This window comes from Halichoerus grypus, chromosome X, assembly GCF_964656455.1.
Source record: "Halichoerus grypus chromosome X, mHalGry1.hap1.1, whole genome shotgun sequence".
In the NCBI taxonomy this organism is placed as follows: Eukaryota; Metazoa; Chordata; class Mammalia; order Carnivora; family Phocidae; genus Halichoerus; species Halichoerus grypus.
The window spans coordinates 18,058,526-18,075,233 of record NC_135727.1 but is presented as its reverse complement, the minus strand read 5'-3'; the positions used below and the strand labels follow the sequence as shown (position 1 = coordinate 18,075,233).

The window sequence follows — 16,708 nt, the reverse complement described above, 5'->3', positions numbered from 1 at the left end:
CGCCATGCTACCTTCTCGTCTGAGACCCAGACCACTGCAAGCTACAGCCCTGCCTATGTCCCCATTAATGACCCAAAGATGATTGGCCAGACTTGGGGGCTAGAGCAGCTCTCATCCCCTAACCTGCTCCACCAGGCATTGGAAAGGAAGGTTAATGAATTTTAATAACGGGCCTTCGTTCTCTGCTCCGCAAACCCTACAAGCTTAAATGGATTCCTTGCCTCCAATTTCTCATCTCCAGACCTCCCTCCACGTTCCTGGCAGAGTTAACATCCTAGAACACCAGTCTAACCATGCCACTCTCTTCCTCCAATCCCTTCACCGGCTCTCCACCGCTAACAGAGTAAAGTTCAGACTCTTCTAGACTAAGGCTCCTTACGGATATACTTTCATGTCTTTGTGCCATGGCTCATGCCACGTTCCTCTGCCAGGAAGATCCTTTCTTCCTACCGCTATCTGTCAAAATTCTCTCGTCTTTCAAAGCCTGGCTTAAAGGCTACCTATTTTTGAAGTCTTGTCTAATACCCTTGGTAGGAATTAATCCTTCCCTTCTCGGGGCCAGCATAGTCCTTGGTTTCTATTTCTCTCATGACACTTACGCTAGGCCTTGGATTATAGTTATGTACAGATGTTTTCATCCTCCTCCTTGAAAGCAAGGATTGGATTTAAGTTGTCTGGATCATTGTCCACAGCCCCTACCCCTAGTGCTCGGCACACAGAGCTGCTCGATATTGAACAAATGAATGCAAATGGCAATGATATATGTATATGTGACGATAAGTGTATCTAAGTCTTTATCAAGAGAGCCCACCAAACTCGGCACTATCTGCAACATAGACATTCAATAACTAACTGCTCAATAAAAGGTGAGGAGATTTTATATATATGATATATAAGTTATATATCATACGTGTGTGTGTGTATATACATATGTGCATTATATTTTACTTTGTTTCTTGCCTGACGAGTATCAATTTGAAAGGAATCATAGAAATAGTCATGGTTTAGGGGCGCCTGGCTGGCTCAGTCGGTGGAGCGTGCGACTCTTGATCTCAGGGTCGTGAGTTCAAGCCCCACACTGGGTGTAGAGATTACTTAAATAAATAAAACTTTTAAAAAAGGAAGTAGTAGTCATGATTTAAGTGACTTCCAGGAACAACAGACAAGAACAAATGCCATTCAACCAAGTAGAAGCTCAGAGCTGAGCTCCATCTCAGCATCTCATAATAAAACCGGTCGCTTTAACAATAATTTGTACCGTGGGTTATCAGATTGTATTTATTGATCAGCCAATTTGCTACATAATAGCCCAAGGAATGGCATTCCCTAAAAAAGAAATCAGCAATATGGAAATTGCTTCGCACAGGGATACTCTTATCCTCTACTTGGGTCTGGCAAACAAGAGGCTACAGCGCCACTGGGTCCTGATCCGGAGATCCTTCAAATTGCCCTCAAGAATCCATATGCAGCTAATGAACTGCCTCTAGCTTGGCTTCATCTTTTGTATTAGCTCATTAATGAGTCTGGATTCCTTCCCCATTTTCCATGGTATCCCAGGCAGGGACAAAAGCTCAGGCAGCAGGGGGCAGCTTTCCTTTTGCCCAGACAACAAGTGGTTGCTGGTCCCAGCCTGTGGCTAACAAATTCCAAAGTTCTTTGATGGTAGAGCCCATGGACTGGGTCTTGTCTGCCTTAGGCTCTGCAACGCAAAATAGAGCTTTGGGAATTGGGGCCTAGTCAGTGTTCCTGGCATCTGTGACATCACCCCAACAGCTGAGAGTGATGGTGTCTCAAGAAAGCTCAGTAGTCCCAAGCCCTGTGAATTCTTTCTGCTCTGTCGGCATGTGAAATACACACACACTCATGAACATGTTATATGCCGCTCAGAATCATTCTAAATACCTCCTGTGAGACATCTGCCAATAAGGATATCATGTCAGCCGGGTTTTAAATATAGGAACCTCTCACCATCTTCAACCAGAGAGCAAAATGCAAAAGGAATGCAGATTAACTTGCCCTGACTTTATAGCTCTGAAGTATCTTCACTTGATACCATCCTTCCATGAAAGGTCCTGGTGGGGCTGAAGATAAAATGGGACTTCTGGATCATGTGGTAAGATCTCTAAGGGCAGACTGCCTATTTATAGATCCTCCACTTTAGGGCAGAGTTCAAACTTGGGAAAATCTGAAGACCTTGATTTAAACACACACTTCTTCATATATATATATATATATATATATATATATATATATATATATATATATAAATTTTTAAAAATTTATCCTCTTCATTTTCCATTCAGTTACTTTGAGCCAAACTAAACTTTAAATAGTTCAAAAATCTGTCGAAGGTTGGCTAGATATATTTTTCCAAGAATCTTTAGGATTTAGATTATTATATTTAGAATTTTAAATCATTTAAGTAACAATCTAAACTAGAAAAGTTGTAGTCTTTCCATTCCAGAAACTGATAAACTGAGGCACAGATAAGCCAATCAAAAGATCACTCCCTTTATGGATTTTCCTTTATGCTGACTCTTCATACGATCATAATACGAAGAAAAAGAGTAGCTACAACATATTGAGTGTTACTATTTCTAACACTTGTATTAACCCTTCAAGATAGATCATAGTATACCCATTTCACAGATTAGGAAAGTTGAGTGCCAGGAAGTTAAATAATTTGGCCTAAATCTAGGCAATCACAAAGTGACATACCTGAGATTTGAGCAGAGATCTATCTTTGGTTCTAAGATCTTTGTTACTTTCCCCAAACTAGATTACACAGTGCTGTGGCTCCCAGATTTTTCACCCCGACCTTAAATCACACACCAATAAGACTTAACAACTAAAGCAGGTAGTACTAGTTTAACAAAAACTCAGGTGGAGCAGTGAACATTATAATCCCAAAACAGTCCTTTTGAACCTCTAAACAGAATAGAGAATATTTTCCCAGACACTCACTTCCATGCCCCTCCCTCTCCCACCCCAACACACACGTACATATATGTTCCCCTTCACCCTGCCAATAATGGCCACAACATCCAAAGAGCTGCTAAGTGATCACTCTATTTGAGAGATATATTCTTGTGGGTCAGTGAAGATTTCATTGCTCCTTATTGCTGTTTCCATCATAATTAAAAACAAAGATGTCTACTAAGCTGGGTTTCCCCAGTTGTGCTTTTGTAGTCAAGTTTGTGAATCTACATGGAACACTTTGCATTTATCCTTGTAACATTTCACTTTGCTAATTTTCTCTGCCATTCCAGCCCGCTGAGATACTTTTGGATCCTGATTGTGTTATCTAGTATTAGCTAACCCTACGTAGCTTCATGCCATCACTAGATATTAAAATTATGCCTTCTCTGTCTTCAGTTAAGTCACTGGTAAAAACTTGAGGCGATAGGGGTCAAGTACAAAGCAAACAACTAAACTCCTCTCTCCAGGCTGACACTGATATGTTAAGAAAATATTCTTCAGATATGATGGTTAATTAGCTATACATTTACTAAACTATATGATCACTTAGCCAACATTACTTGTCACCTGCTTAAAAAGGATCAGAGGAATCTCTGGCAAACACCTTGCTGAAATGTGGGTATGCCATGTCTGTGCCATTCCCCTGATCTAGTAAAATCAGACACACATACACACTCATAAAGGGAAATGGCTTGATTTGTTCTGAGTGAGCCCACAGTGGCTCCTAGGCATCATCATGGTGGCTTCTAAAAGCTCATGCTCTCCAAGAATCTAATCTAGAATTTTACTAAGATGTGATACCAGGCTCCCTGATTTGTGGTATCCACAGTTCAATATCTACCCCTTATGTTTTTTAGAAAAAGAGAGAGAGAGAGAGAGAGCAAGCAAGTGCAGAGGAGGGGCAGAAGGAGAGAGAGAGACAGAGAAAATCTTAAGCAGGCTCCACGCTCAGCAGTGTGGAGCCCAACGCTGGGCTCGATCTCATGACCCTAGAACATGACCTGAGCTGAAATCAAGAGTCAGATGCTTAACAAACTGAGTCGCTCAGATGCCCCTCTACCCCTTATTAAAGGTAAGGTTAAAAAATCAGGTCTCTCTCCAGTCTTTCGGCTCTTCTTGTTTGTTGTGATGACTCAAAATTTGCTAACAATGATACCATGATAATAACCAGAAGACTCTTCAGTGCCCTGGGATATAACTGATGTGAACTTGGGCCTCATTATTTATGGCAGACCACGATAGTAATTCTCTTAGCTTTCTTTGGTCTTGTCAACTGCTCGCCCATAATACAGAACAGATTTTACTCTGAAAAGTGACGTCCTGGCAGAATATGGACTATGAAGAAAATAATATCCAGATCAACTAATTAAACAAAGAAGATCATACTTTAACCCTATTAGGAAACTATCCGATATCTTCCAGTGCATATTAATAATGTATTTTTCACTTTGACATTAATTAGAAATCTGCTGGAAATACTCCACTTAACAATTGGTATGCAAAATCACTGCAGCTGCCATCCAAGACAAGCATATAGTTAGGGATACAGACTCGACTCCATCATTGTTATTTTACATTTTACTAAGTACTGACACGGAGCCCACACAGAACATGGAAACATCTCTGGTCACGTGTCAAATAAGTTTACAGCACAGGGTTAGGTCTCAAATAACCCTGGGCACACCCAGGACAGAGGCCAAACATTTGGTTGAGCCAATGAACAAAGGGCTGCCATCCAGGGGCAAAAGTGTCTGCTCTGTATAGACAAGTTAGTTTTATTTCCATTGGATGTTGTCAGAATCCTAATGGCGCGGGCAAGGAGAACAGAGATGTGTTGGTCTTCAGCTTCAAAGAACATGGGCCTTCCACCAGGAACATCACTTCCAATAGGAATAATATCTCCACCAAGCCATTCACACGCGCGCATTTGGTCCCCCTTTTAACCAACAGTTCATTTTAGGAGGTGGCTAACGGGGACTGGAAGGCGTTCTGTGACGGCCTTGTGGGTTGTAGATATTTAGGAGATCCGTTGCATGAATGCTTGCATGAAAACATGGCTCATATGGGCTTAAACCTTTAATGTCAGCTTCAAGGGCACCCTGAGATTTTTATTGTGTTAGCAGTAGGAACCCTCTGTGTAAGGGAAATCTTGCTCAGAAGACGGATATGTAAAGCAGATTTTAAAACTGTAGCAGCTCCGGTTAAAATAGGAATGGGGGACTCAGAACAACCCCCCCCCAAGCACGTCTCCCACATCTCTACTCCCTATGGAGACCAATCTGAATACACTGCCTGAACAACTGAGCTAACTGGCACTGGAGCCCACTGACTAATAGGATGCTAATTTTGCCATTCTGGAAGGAGGGAGGACGCACTAAGAGAAACTGTTACGGGGGGGGGGGCCCAGGAAGGTGGAGGAGCTGAGATCCAGAGCCCTAGAGTGAAAGGATGACTGGCCCCTGAACGTGGATGGGAGCCGGAGGCAGACCCGGGATGGGGGTGGGGGAGGAGGGGGGCGTATAAGGCTCTGAGCCACAGGTCCTGCTACCTCTTCCTGCTCTGGGTTCAGTGATCCCAGCAGACGCGCCCATCCCCCTCGGTGCCACGCGGGCCACTGCTCCACGGGCTCAGGGAGGTGACGGCCCCAAGGTGTACTCGTTGTGACCAAACACTGGTTAATATCCATAATGAGGGATAAATAATTAGCAAGCTCCTGCCTCATGCTGTTCTGCTTTTGGTTCCAAAGATGAACTGCTGAAGTGTGGGCTTCTGCCGTGCTCAGGAGGACCGTAGAGGAAAATGTGCCTGTGTGTTTGCAAGCACGTCTCGCCTGACACGGGAGCCTTTGGCAGCCGAGCAACGGCATGGCAAAATACTAATGTGCTCCTTTCCCGGGCTCGGCGTTGCTGTTTTCTGGTAGTATGACTCTGGACGTGTCATTTCTCTGTCGTGCCTTTGATTTATTCATCGGTAAAACCAGAGGGTTGGACCCTATGACCTAAAGGCCCCTGCTAACGATAACCCTGCACTTATGTAACCCTGCCCTTTGGCACAAAAGCTGGTTCAATGTCGAATGTGAGGAGTGCCTTAAATTGAATCTAAATTCAGAAATAAATTGAGCAGCCAAGGTTGAGTCCTTTGAATAAACTGATCACCAAAATGTTGTGTATGTTCCATGTCTACTCTATACATGATACTATGTTAGAATTTATATTATATATATATATATATATATATATATATCTGGGTAAAAAGTTACCTCTGAATTTCTCAAACAGTATTTGAACATACATGAAGGTTTATGGGGGTAGAGAGCAACCATTTGAAACTATTTATTTATTTATTTATTTATTTATTTTAAAGATTTTATTTATTTATTTGACAGAGAGAGACACAGCGAGAGAGGAAACACAAGCAGGGGGAGTGGGAGAGGGAGAAGCAGGCTTCCCACCGAGCAGGGAGCCCGATGCGGGGCTCGATCCCAGGATCCTGGGATCATGACCTGAGCTGAAGGCAGACACTTAACGACTGAGCCACCCAGGTGCCCCAGAAACTATTTATTTTTTAAAAAATGTGTTGCAGGGGAGCCTGGGTGGCTCAGTTGGTTAAGTGTCTATCTTGGGCTCAGGCTCAGGTCATGATCTCAGGGATCAGCAGGAGAGCTCCCTGCTCAGCGGGGAGTCTGCTTCTTCCTCTCCCTCTGCCCCTCCCCCCCCCACTGGTGTGTGTGCACATGTGCTCTCTCTCAAATAAATAAATAAAATCTTTAAAAAAAATGTGTTGCATTTGGCCAGGAGGTAAATAGGAATAGAATATGAGACCTCATGGATTTCATAGCTATTTTGGAACTATATCTCTAACTTTGTAAATCTGGTCACCTTTACAATTTGATAGAATTCTCTTGTCATATGTAGAGTTTGTCTTTCCACAGGTTACACGTCCAATACTTCATTTTTTTCAAAGATTTTATGTATTTATTTATTTAAGAGAGAGAGACAGAGAGGAGAGCATGAGTGGGGGGAGGGACAGAAGGACAAGCAGACTCCCTGCTGGGCACAGAGCCTGCTGCAGGGCTCGATCCCAGGACCCCGAGATCATGACTTGAGCTGGAGTCAGACACTTAACCAACTGAGCCACCTGGGTGTCCCCCCCCTTTTTAAAAAAATTTATTTATTTGAGAGAGAGAGCGAGAGTGGGGGCAGAGAGAGGGACAAGCAGACTCCTTGCTGGGCACAGAGCTCGCTGCAGGGCTCGATCCCAGGACCCTCAGTTCATGACCTGAGCTGAAACCAAGAGTCAAACACTCAACCAACCGAGCCGCCCAGGCGCCCCTGACACGTCCAATACTTCTAACTAAAACAAAACACTCAAGAGAGTATAATACTACAGTGAAAAAAGATACCGTATTTCCCTTCATTGCTAAGTCAAGATTACCCCAACACTGCTACCAATAACATTTTGGCCCGCCACTCCTGACTCATCTTCCATTTCATTTGAGTAATTTCATTTCATACGCAAGGACTAAAATACGTGGCCCAATTTATGTACCTTTAGTCCTATATTTTCTAAATATAGCAAATAGCTCATTTTCAATAAATTTAATATGAAATACTTGGGAATTCTTCTTGGTGCAGTGTTATTAAACTGTACATGGTAATTAAGATATTAAAAACACATGCTCCCCAAAGCCACCAGACATTGTAATTATTTTTCAGGCTATTAAGCAAAATGACAGAAGATTTTTTAATGATAAATGTGTTTTGGAATGCATCGGCTAATTCCCTTTTACTTCATGAAATAATGTTTAGCTCCACAGAGTCTAGGTCTGCTATTTAAAGACCAACTCACATTGTCCTTTAGTAACTCAGAAGTCATTCACTGGCTCTTGTTAACATGCCATTGTAGATACTCTGTCTTTCACACACACACACACATTCTGGCTCCATATGGAAATGGCCCTTCCTAAAGTTCTGCCACGCTATTTGTATGTGAAGAAGTGTGACAGACACTGGGACGTAATTCCATTTGGAAAGGTCTTTTATTTATATTTGCCTCTCAAAAGGTCTCTCCTTTTATTTCGAAATTTTAGATCAATGTTGGCTTTTCTAGCAACCATCGGACTAGGCCAGTGTTTTACGACTCTCGCTGGCTTTATTGTGGGAAGACTCTGAAAAAAGTTCCTCAGAGTGTTTTCTATCATGCCTGAGATGCATTTCCAGATTTTGTTTTTGAATCACATGCTAAGGAATGTCCTGAGAACCTCTCTGACACTTAACAACTTTACTAATTAACTTATTAAAAATTTTAACTTTCTATTTCAGCAGCCAGCACCTTTTCACCATACTGGAGTCATCTGTCAGGCATCTTAAAAATACTTTTCAGGTGTTTATGGAGGGGGATGGAAATGGCGCTGTCCCACTGTCTGCTTACATGTTAAATTCTTCTTTGACCATCTGCCATCATTTTATAAATTCGAGATAGCTAAGAGAAAGTTTGTCTGCTGCGCCTAACTTGAAGCCATGTCACCAAGGGCCTCAGTTTCCACACCAGATAGCATGGTAGTTGGTTTTGTAAGAATCTTCTAATTGAGGTTTGGTAAATGGCGTGCTTATTCTTTCTCTGCTGATGATTTCAGAGCTTCAACCATAGAAATGACTACATCAGGGACTTGGAGGTTGTTAGACAAATTAAGGAGTTTCTGCTTCGTGTACATGTACATGTCCTTTATGTCTAGATCTTGCTAACCGGCACAAGGTGGGGCGTGGCTTCAAAGAAGCAGAAGGCAAGAGCGCACAGCCAGAAATCAGCGGCCCTGGATCCTAGGTCTAGGCCTCCCACTTACGATCTGTCACTCACTTGGCCTTCCCGTGCCCCTCGTTTCTTCATCTGGTAAATGGAGGTAATGATGCCTGCTTCTCAGAGCCATTGTGAAGATCAGTTTATCTAATGTACATGAAAGAGCTTTACAAACTGAACCGCGCTGCGCCATTATATGGCAGAATTATTATCATTCCTATGGAGTCACGTGGCTAACCTGATCCGAAGACCGGTCACCTATCTGGCCCCAGAGGAGGGAAGCTTTAGGGGTGATAAATGCAAAAGTGGTTTTCTAATTTAATGTTTTCATAGCCTAATGGGAACAAGGCAGTAGGACAGAAGAATTGGGTGGGGGGGCGGGGCAGGGAAGGGCAAGTTGAAGTTCCATCTGCCTAGGCTGGAGGACTGGTGGGAAGAGAACAATCTCTGAAAAGATGAGAGGTTACAAAGTAGAAAGGGGTGACCTGGGAACAGGGTGTTTTAAAAAGAGTGGCAGAGCAGAGAATAAAGTCACAAGACTTGTTCACAAGAGGGTGCTGGGTTAAAGGCTGACCTTGAGCCACAAATCACGGAATCACACGGCTGGAAGGAATCTTAAGAGGCCATCTCGTCCACTCCCCCACCATTCAGCAGGACATTTCAACCATCCCAAACAGATGAGACTTTATCCAACTTTGAATGAAATTTGGTGTCAGAGCTTTTCAACTGTTTACAACAGGCAGGGAAACAATTTCTGGAATTCCATTTGAACCGGAACTGAAACTGGGGAAAAACAATAAACAGCGAGATTTTCCTGGGGAAGAATAACAGAGAGCAGTTCAGGGACCACTGAATTCACACTAACTACACGGCTACTCTTAAAGAGAGAGAAAATGTCACCAACAGAGCTGGGTTAGAGGGCAAACGGCCCACAGTATCATCTGGGTAAGAATGTATTGTGATCATTCTTGGTATTTGGGGGGTCTTCTCTCCAGGCAAAAATAAAAACAAAACTTGTGTGTGTGTGTGTGTGTGTGTGTGTGTGTGTATTTAAAGCAATATTGCCTAGCAAATTTCAGAACTGACACTGAGGGCTTAAAGGAGTTCAATTGCTCTGCTAACACAAGACAATAAATCCTTGCACAAATTAGAAACTGAAAAGGAAATAAAAAGGTCCTCATTTCCAATCGTGGGAATGTTACACATGAACTCTGGCTTGGAAGGAGGAGGGGAGGCCATTCCACACCTGCAGGCCTTCCCAGGAAAGGGGCCCGGGCCTGACCCTGAACCCATCCCCTCAAGGTTACACCATGGGACTGTCAATATGGAAATAATGTTACTTTATTCCCTTAGTGAGTATATTATTTTCAGCGCTATCAACAGCAACTATAACCTGAAAGGAGGCAGCTGAGAATTGCCACGGAAGAAAGTGAAGAGTTATTTTGGGAAGTGCTCATAAATGGCCCAGCTACGGTCCATCTGAATGGATGCACGTGGGCATACGTGCATAGATAGAGAGAAGTAGGTAGCTCTGCATTTACAGATGTGTATGTTGGAGCATCCTACTATAGCTTAATAGATGCAGCCCCAAGCAAGGGGCCTAGGAAAATAGCCATTACACTCCTGGACTCACCACTCACTTACATGTGAACTTGGGCAAGTTAACTCGATTCTATCAAGTTCCAATCACTAAAACTTTAGGTCAGTTTAGTCAGGCATTCAGTGAATCCAGATGTTTGGCAGTGTACAGGAAACAACATCTGGATGATTGATCGAATTTTCAACCAAACTCACTGGATGTTTTGGCAGCATGCCCACTCAGCCTTTGGTGGATTTCTGCCTCAGTTTCCCTAGCTATAAAAAAGGGACAATGATCATATATCACTTACCCACAGGGGTCAGTAAGGACTAAATAATGTCCAAAGGTAACAATGAGTTCTTGAAAAGACTGATTCTGTGACAGGACTCTATCTTATACCATTCCAGGTTGACTATTTTTCCCAGTACAACCAGTTAGACTTTTAGAACATGAAATCACTTTGAAATATGGTTCTGTGCTATACAAACACGACACATCATCATCATCTTCTTCACCATCATTATCATCATTGTAACGTTCTTCTTTGACTTTCTTAAAATGTCTCACTTTCAGATTGAATCACAGCCAAACTAGGAATTTTATTGAAGGTCTGAAAACAAATGTGTTTGGGCTATGTAAAGCAAGACAGATGAGAAAAAGAAGTCACTGTGGGTGTTTGGAGCCCAAGCAATTTTAACAGCTCTACTTAAACAGGTAAAACTGGTCTATCCATGAGAATTAATTGGTTGCTCAATGGTATTTGTAAGGGAACCAAAAATGTTCACATACACACATATTCACGGCAGAGGTGGGAGAAAGAAATTGTAATGGTGCCTTTTTCAACTCTCATAATATACACCTCCCTACCCATGAACTGGTTTCAGCTTTTGGGGCTGGAAGTCAGAGAAAGGGGACGGAAGGAAACAATATGGGAGAGCAAAGAAGAGACACATCAAAGGGATCTACAATCACACAAAATTGGGGAAGCAGATTAGATAGACTGGCAAAAAGTACTGGAATAATGCTCCCTTTCAAACTCAAGTCCTGCCTACAGAGAAAATCCTGAATTATAATCATCTTAATTGCCATTTACTGTCTGTCGGGCATATGCAATTATATATATTTGTGTATATAGGTAAAAATATGTAATACATAAAATATGTTATATCTATAATTATATTTAAGCTTTCTATAATGGGGGTATAGATCAAATTTCTAATCCTCACAAGAACCTTGTAAGAGAAGTTTTGATATCTCTCTGTACTAAAGATGAGAAAACTAAAGCTCAGGTCCGATGACTTGCCCAAAGTTCCATACCTGGTAATATCCACAGCCAAGCTCCGATCCATCTGGATCCAAAGCCCACGTTCTTCCCACACTCCCACATGGTCTCCCACAGTATGAGTATCAAACCCTCAACGTCTTTGCTACAAGGCTGTACTTTTTAGTGACCACTGGATCACACAAAAGCCCACGTCTGATATGATATGGCATTCCCTTTTTCCACTGGGGAGTACATCCGCAGGCCTTTGATCTTTCTTATGCCTGCCACTCCCTGGTTTTGTCTTTACCTACTCATTGTTCGTGGCAGCTCTGGGCGCTGGCGCCCTCTGCGATGCTTCTTGTCCTAGCCCCGCCCACCTCAGGCCGGCCAGCCAGAATGGATGAGTGCCAGCCGTCCTCTGGCTCTTCATCACAGGCTGCCTTCTACCTGAAAGCACATTCTCTGCCTGTGCGTCCTTCCAAGGAAGCTATGAATACAGAGCATTAGACTTGTGGGCCCCAAAGGCCCTGGCACCTGGCTGAGCACATAGTAGGTGTTCCTTCAGGCCCACTGACCAAAGAGATCTGTTGATAAGTATTCTTTTAGGATTAGGGGCACAGTGATAGAGCCTGAGAGTCTGGCCTCACCAGTGTGCGTGTGGGGTGGGGGGAGGTCTAACCAGTTGAGTGGAGCCCCCCAGATAGAGCCGGCTAGAGATAATTGGGAAATTATTCAGAGGACAATGACTGCTGTTGTCCCCAGGTGAAGCGTATCATGCCCTTACACCTCCACAGAAGTGGTTTACACTGTGCTCTGAACCCTTCAGAGACGCATTCTGGAGAAATCATACTACGTCTAGCCAGGCTCTGCAGAACTTCGTGAGGTTGGGAGTTTACAGAGAGAAGGGTCTTTCAGGCAGCGACTTCCATTATCATGTGCTCAGCAGCACTAACAACTGGTTATTAAGTGCTCACTGAGTGCAGAGCACTTAATTAGGCACCGGAGGAGCCAAACCCAAGTGTGTTGTAAATACTTTCACAAAGCCATTTGCAGTGAAATATACCACTATTAGAAGGCCCTTCCAAACATTTTCTAAGAACCACAAAAATGTCATTGCTAATCTTCATATTAAAAAAGAAAGCAGTGTCTTCATACACAAACCTCTGCCTCTGCATAAGGATTTTAGTTGCATTAAGTTCTTTCTAGGCTACAAATAGAAGTTGGTGGTGCCAGGATCCATGGTGTCACTCTGGTATATGGTGGCACTTTTGGTGGCATTTTTTTTATTGTGGCCACAAAGCAATCACAAGCAGATGGTACAACTAACTTCTATTTGTGTCTTAGTTACTAAACTCCTCATGAGAGGAAAAACTCTGTGTACAGGTCAAGGGAATCTGTGGGTGTCTCTGTGCATGGCAGTGAGTCAGAAGTTGGCAAGGGTGCAGTGAAGCTGGTCTTCTAGTATCTTCCTAGTGGCAGTGAAAGCTGATACACGTTCCCGTTGGAAAGCAATTTGGAAACATGCGTTAAAATGCTCATATCTTTTAACCTGATAACACCAATATTTTAAGAAAATGATCTAAGATCAGGAGAAAGTGCCATGCGTGAAGAGGTAGCTTTCTGATGGTAAAAAATTTGAAGCAATCTCAATGTCCAGCAAAAGCAAGCTGATTATTATGATGAATACTTAAAGAAATCTTAGGCAGCCACAAAAAAATGATTAATATGAAGATTTGTGACAACATGAAAAAGTGTTTCCAATATAGTGTTAATTTTAAGAACTATAAATCACTTGTGTGGTTCCAGTTATGTAACAAGCCTGTGTGAGTGTGGTTTTCTGAACAAATATTAGAAAAGAACAGCTAAAAATGAAAACAGGATAGAGTGATGGGATGTGAGAAATATTTTTCCATTTTCCAAGCTTTCTCTAATATTACGATATTTTCTTTATTATTTAAGAGTGGGATGAAGGGGCATCTGGCTGGCTCAGTTGGAAAGGTGTGTGACTCTTGATCTCAGGGTCATGGGTTCGAGCCCCATGTTGGGTGTTGCGATTACTAAAAAAAATAAACTTAAAATAAAAATGGAGTGAAAAACAAGAGTCAGAAGTCCTTTTTAATAGAGAGAATCTTTTTCTAAGATTTATTTATTTATTTGAGAGAGAGAGAGTGTGTGCGTGTGCGCGCATGAGTGGGGGGGAGGGGCAGAGGGAGAGAGAATCTCTAGCAGACTCCCGCCGAGCATGGAGCCCGACTTGAGGCTTAGTCTCATGACCCTGAGATCACGACCTGAGCTGAAATCACAAGCCGGACACTTAACCCACCCAGTGAGCCACCCAGGCGCCCCAACAGAGAGAATCTTTGAAGAAAATGAAGAACGGCTGCCTCTCCAAAAGCCCAAGAACACAACTGGAACAGCGGACACTGACCATCCCTCATTTTTTTTTCCCATTTCCATTTTTGTTCAATTTCCCACTTACCTGGTTAATGTGCTTCAGCTTGTCAATAATTTGACTGACCACTGGCTCAGGGCCCTTCATTTTCAGCTCATGGAGGTTGAACTGATTTTTCATGCCATTCCTCGCTGCCTTCTGGCTGTATCTGGAAAGGGGACGGTAAAGAAAAGGTTTGTCACAGGAGGGTCCCAAGCAAAATAAAAGCTGACTATACTTGATGCCAGTGGTCAAGCTGACCACAAGCTCTCTTCAGCCTTTTAAACCACGGGATGACCCTATGGTGCAAAAGTAAACAACTCCAGATAGAGTCTATTTGCAATGGAGAGCCTTCAACAGTCAACAAACATTAATTCAACATCCTTTTTTTTTTTTTTTCCCCAAGGAGTTGGGGATACAACAATGAACAAGACAGACAAAGTCCCCTCCCTTATTGTGTTCTGGATCTACTGTGGCGTCCAGAAGAGTAAGGGCCACTGGCAACTCAGAGTGATGAGAGCTACGTAGTTAAGGGAGGTCCTGCGTCTTAGTCAGGGGAACACGCAGAAGGGACCTTAACTCTGAGTGTGCTCTCTACTCACTGGAAAAAGAAAGATGCTTGTATATTCTTTACCTTTTTCTTCTCCTCCACTGCCTCCTCCCACTATTTCTTGTAGGCCTTGGAGTTGGGTTTCTTTTCAGGAGGCATTCCCAAGCCATGTACAGTATAAATTTGCCCTCGCCTGAAACACTTTTTCCCCCCAATTACAATAGGATAGTCGGTGCGTTAAGGGCAAATTCGTATTTCTTTTATTTGTACTTTTAATTACAAAAATAATAATGTTCATTGTAAACAATTTAAACAGTACAGAAATAAACAAAGCATAAAGTAAAAGTTCCCCCATCATCCTATCCTTCGAAGAGAGAAGCATGGCTAACAGTCTGATATATATTCTTCTAGGGGTTTCCACACACTTTTACTAACACATAATTCTAACCCAAATTGGAAGCATACTAGTCATGCTGATTTGCAACTTTTTATCACTTAATATATATCTTGGACATATTTCCATGTCAGAACATAAATAGCTGTCTTGTCCTTACTCTTCGGTATGGCTATATCATAATTTATTTATCCAATCCCTGATGAACAATGGAGTTATTTCTAATAATTTGCTAATACAAACAATGCCGCAAAGAACATCCTCGTATACCAATCTTCGCACATTTGCACGAATAGCTATAAAGGATAATTTCCTAGAATTTAGTCACTTCATATTTCTTTTTTTTTTAAGATTTTATTTATTTATTTATCTGAGAGAGAGAGAGAGAGCACGAGCAGGGGAGAGGGGGAGGGGCAAAGGGAGAAGCAGACTCCCTGTTGAGCAGGAAGCCCGAAGTGGGGCTCGATCCAAGGACCCTGAGATCATGACCTGAGCCCAAGGGTGACGCTTAACTGACTGAGCCACGCAGGCGCCTCTCACTTCGTAATCCCAAATTATGACATGCAATAAATAATTAATACTACTGTATTTTTGCATATGACTGTACAAGGCAGTTTATCATTCAGCTTACTTGAGCTTCTCAACCATACTGTGATGTGGGTAGGGCAGACATCTTTATTATTTATTACTGAAAATTCCACAACTTCAGAAGATATTGATCTGGTTTTGTTAGGTGTTCCCTTCCATGATATAATGTATCTGCCAATATTCAGGACATGCCTTGAAAAAGACGTGTGGTAGCAGAGGAGGTCAGGAAATCTAGTTCTGACTTTCATAATTAAAAGGCATCCAATGAAAAGGAAAATACTTTTTTAAAATAATCCCTACACCCAACATGGGGCTCGAACTCACGACACCAAGATCAAGAGTCGGGTGCTCTTTCGACCAAGCCAGCCAGGCACCCCATGGAAAGGAAAATATTTTGTAGTAAAGTTGAAGAGAACATTTGATTGCATTTCTTCTGAAATGATAGCCTAACATATTCCACTTATTTAACTTTGAAGATTAGTGAATACACAGATCACCAACCATCAAACACCAGTTGCCTCTGGGGCTATATTAAAGAAACGCAAAGTAGCGTTCTTTATTTATATATCTTGTGGCAATCAGCTTACCAGCCTCCTCTTTTATGTTCATATAATGCTGTTTAAATACCATCTCCCTCCTGATGATACCAGCAACTTCATCATGTCTTTCTTTGCACCTACTGACGCCTGAAGCAGAGACCCTATTCACAGATAAAGAGGCAAGGCTTATTATAAATCTTCTGAAATGAACTTCAGGAATGTGTCCCCAGAGACATTTCCATGGGCTTATTCATATTGAAGCTTGCCGGCCACTTTTATGCCTGCTCCTACAAAACAAACGTCTTCCTAAAGTTTATGATCCTCATTGGAATAGTGTAAAGACATCTTCCAATGTAGCGATTTTGCCCTATGCTCCCTCTTCCAAATCACCTATAAATATTAAATCACATTAGTTCCCAGCTGATCCCTTGCGGCCCTACTGTATTCTTTCCCGCCATCCGGAAAAGTGTCCCTATTGCTTGCTCTATTTTTTTGTTTCTTATCTCCAAGCTATGGATCAGGAGCCAGGACAAAACGCTGCTCTCCAATCCCATGGTGACTCAATTTTTTAAAAACAGCTTTGGGTTG

The 16,708-nt window shown here is 42.4% G+C and overlaps 1 protein-coding gene across 1 annotated transcript in view; it reads right to left on the bottom strand.

Moving 5' to 3' along the window:
- The window catches only part of GPC3 (glypican 3), a 400,853-nt gene that overhangs the window by 85,521 nt on the left and 298,624 nt on the right, over positions 1-16,708 (bottom strand). The window contains exon 6 of the mRNA XM_078063901.1: positions 14,098-14,218. Within this exon, the coding sequence (XP_077920027.1) occupies positions 14,098-14,218 (121 nt within the window). The remainder of the gene's footprint in view (positions 1-14,097; positions 14,219-16,708) is intronic.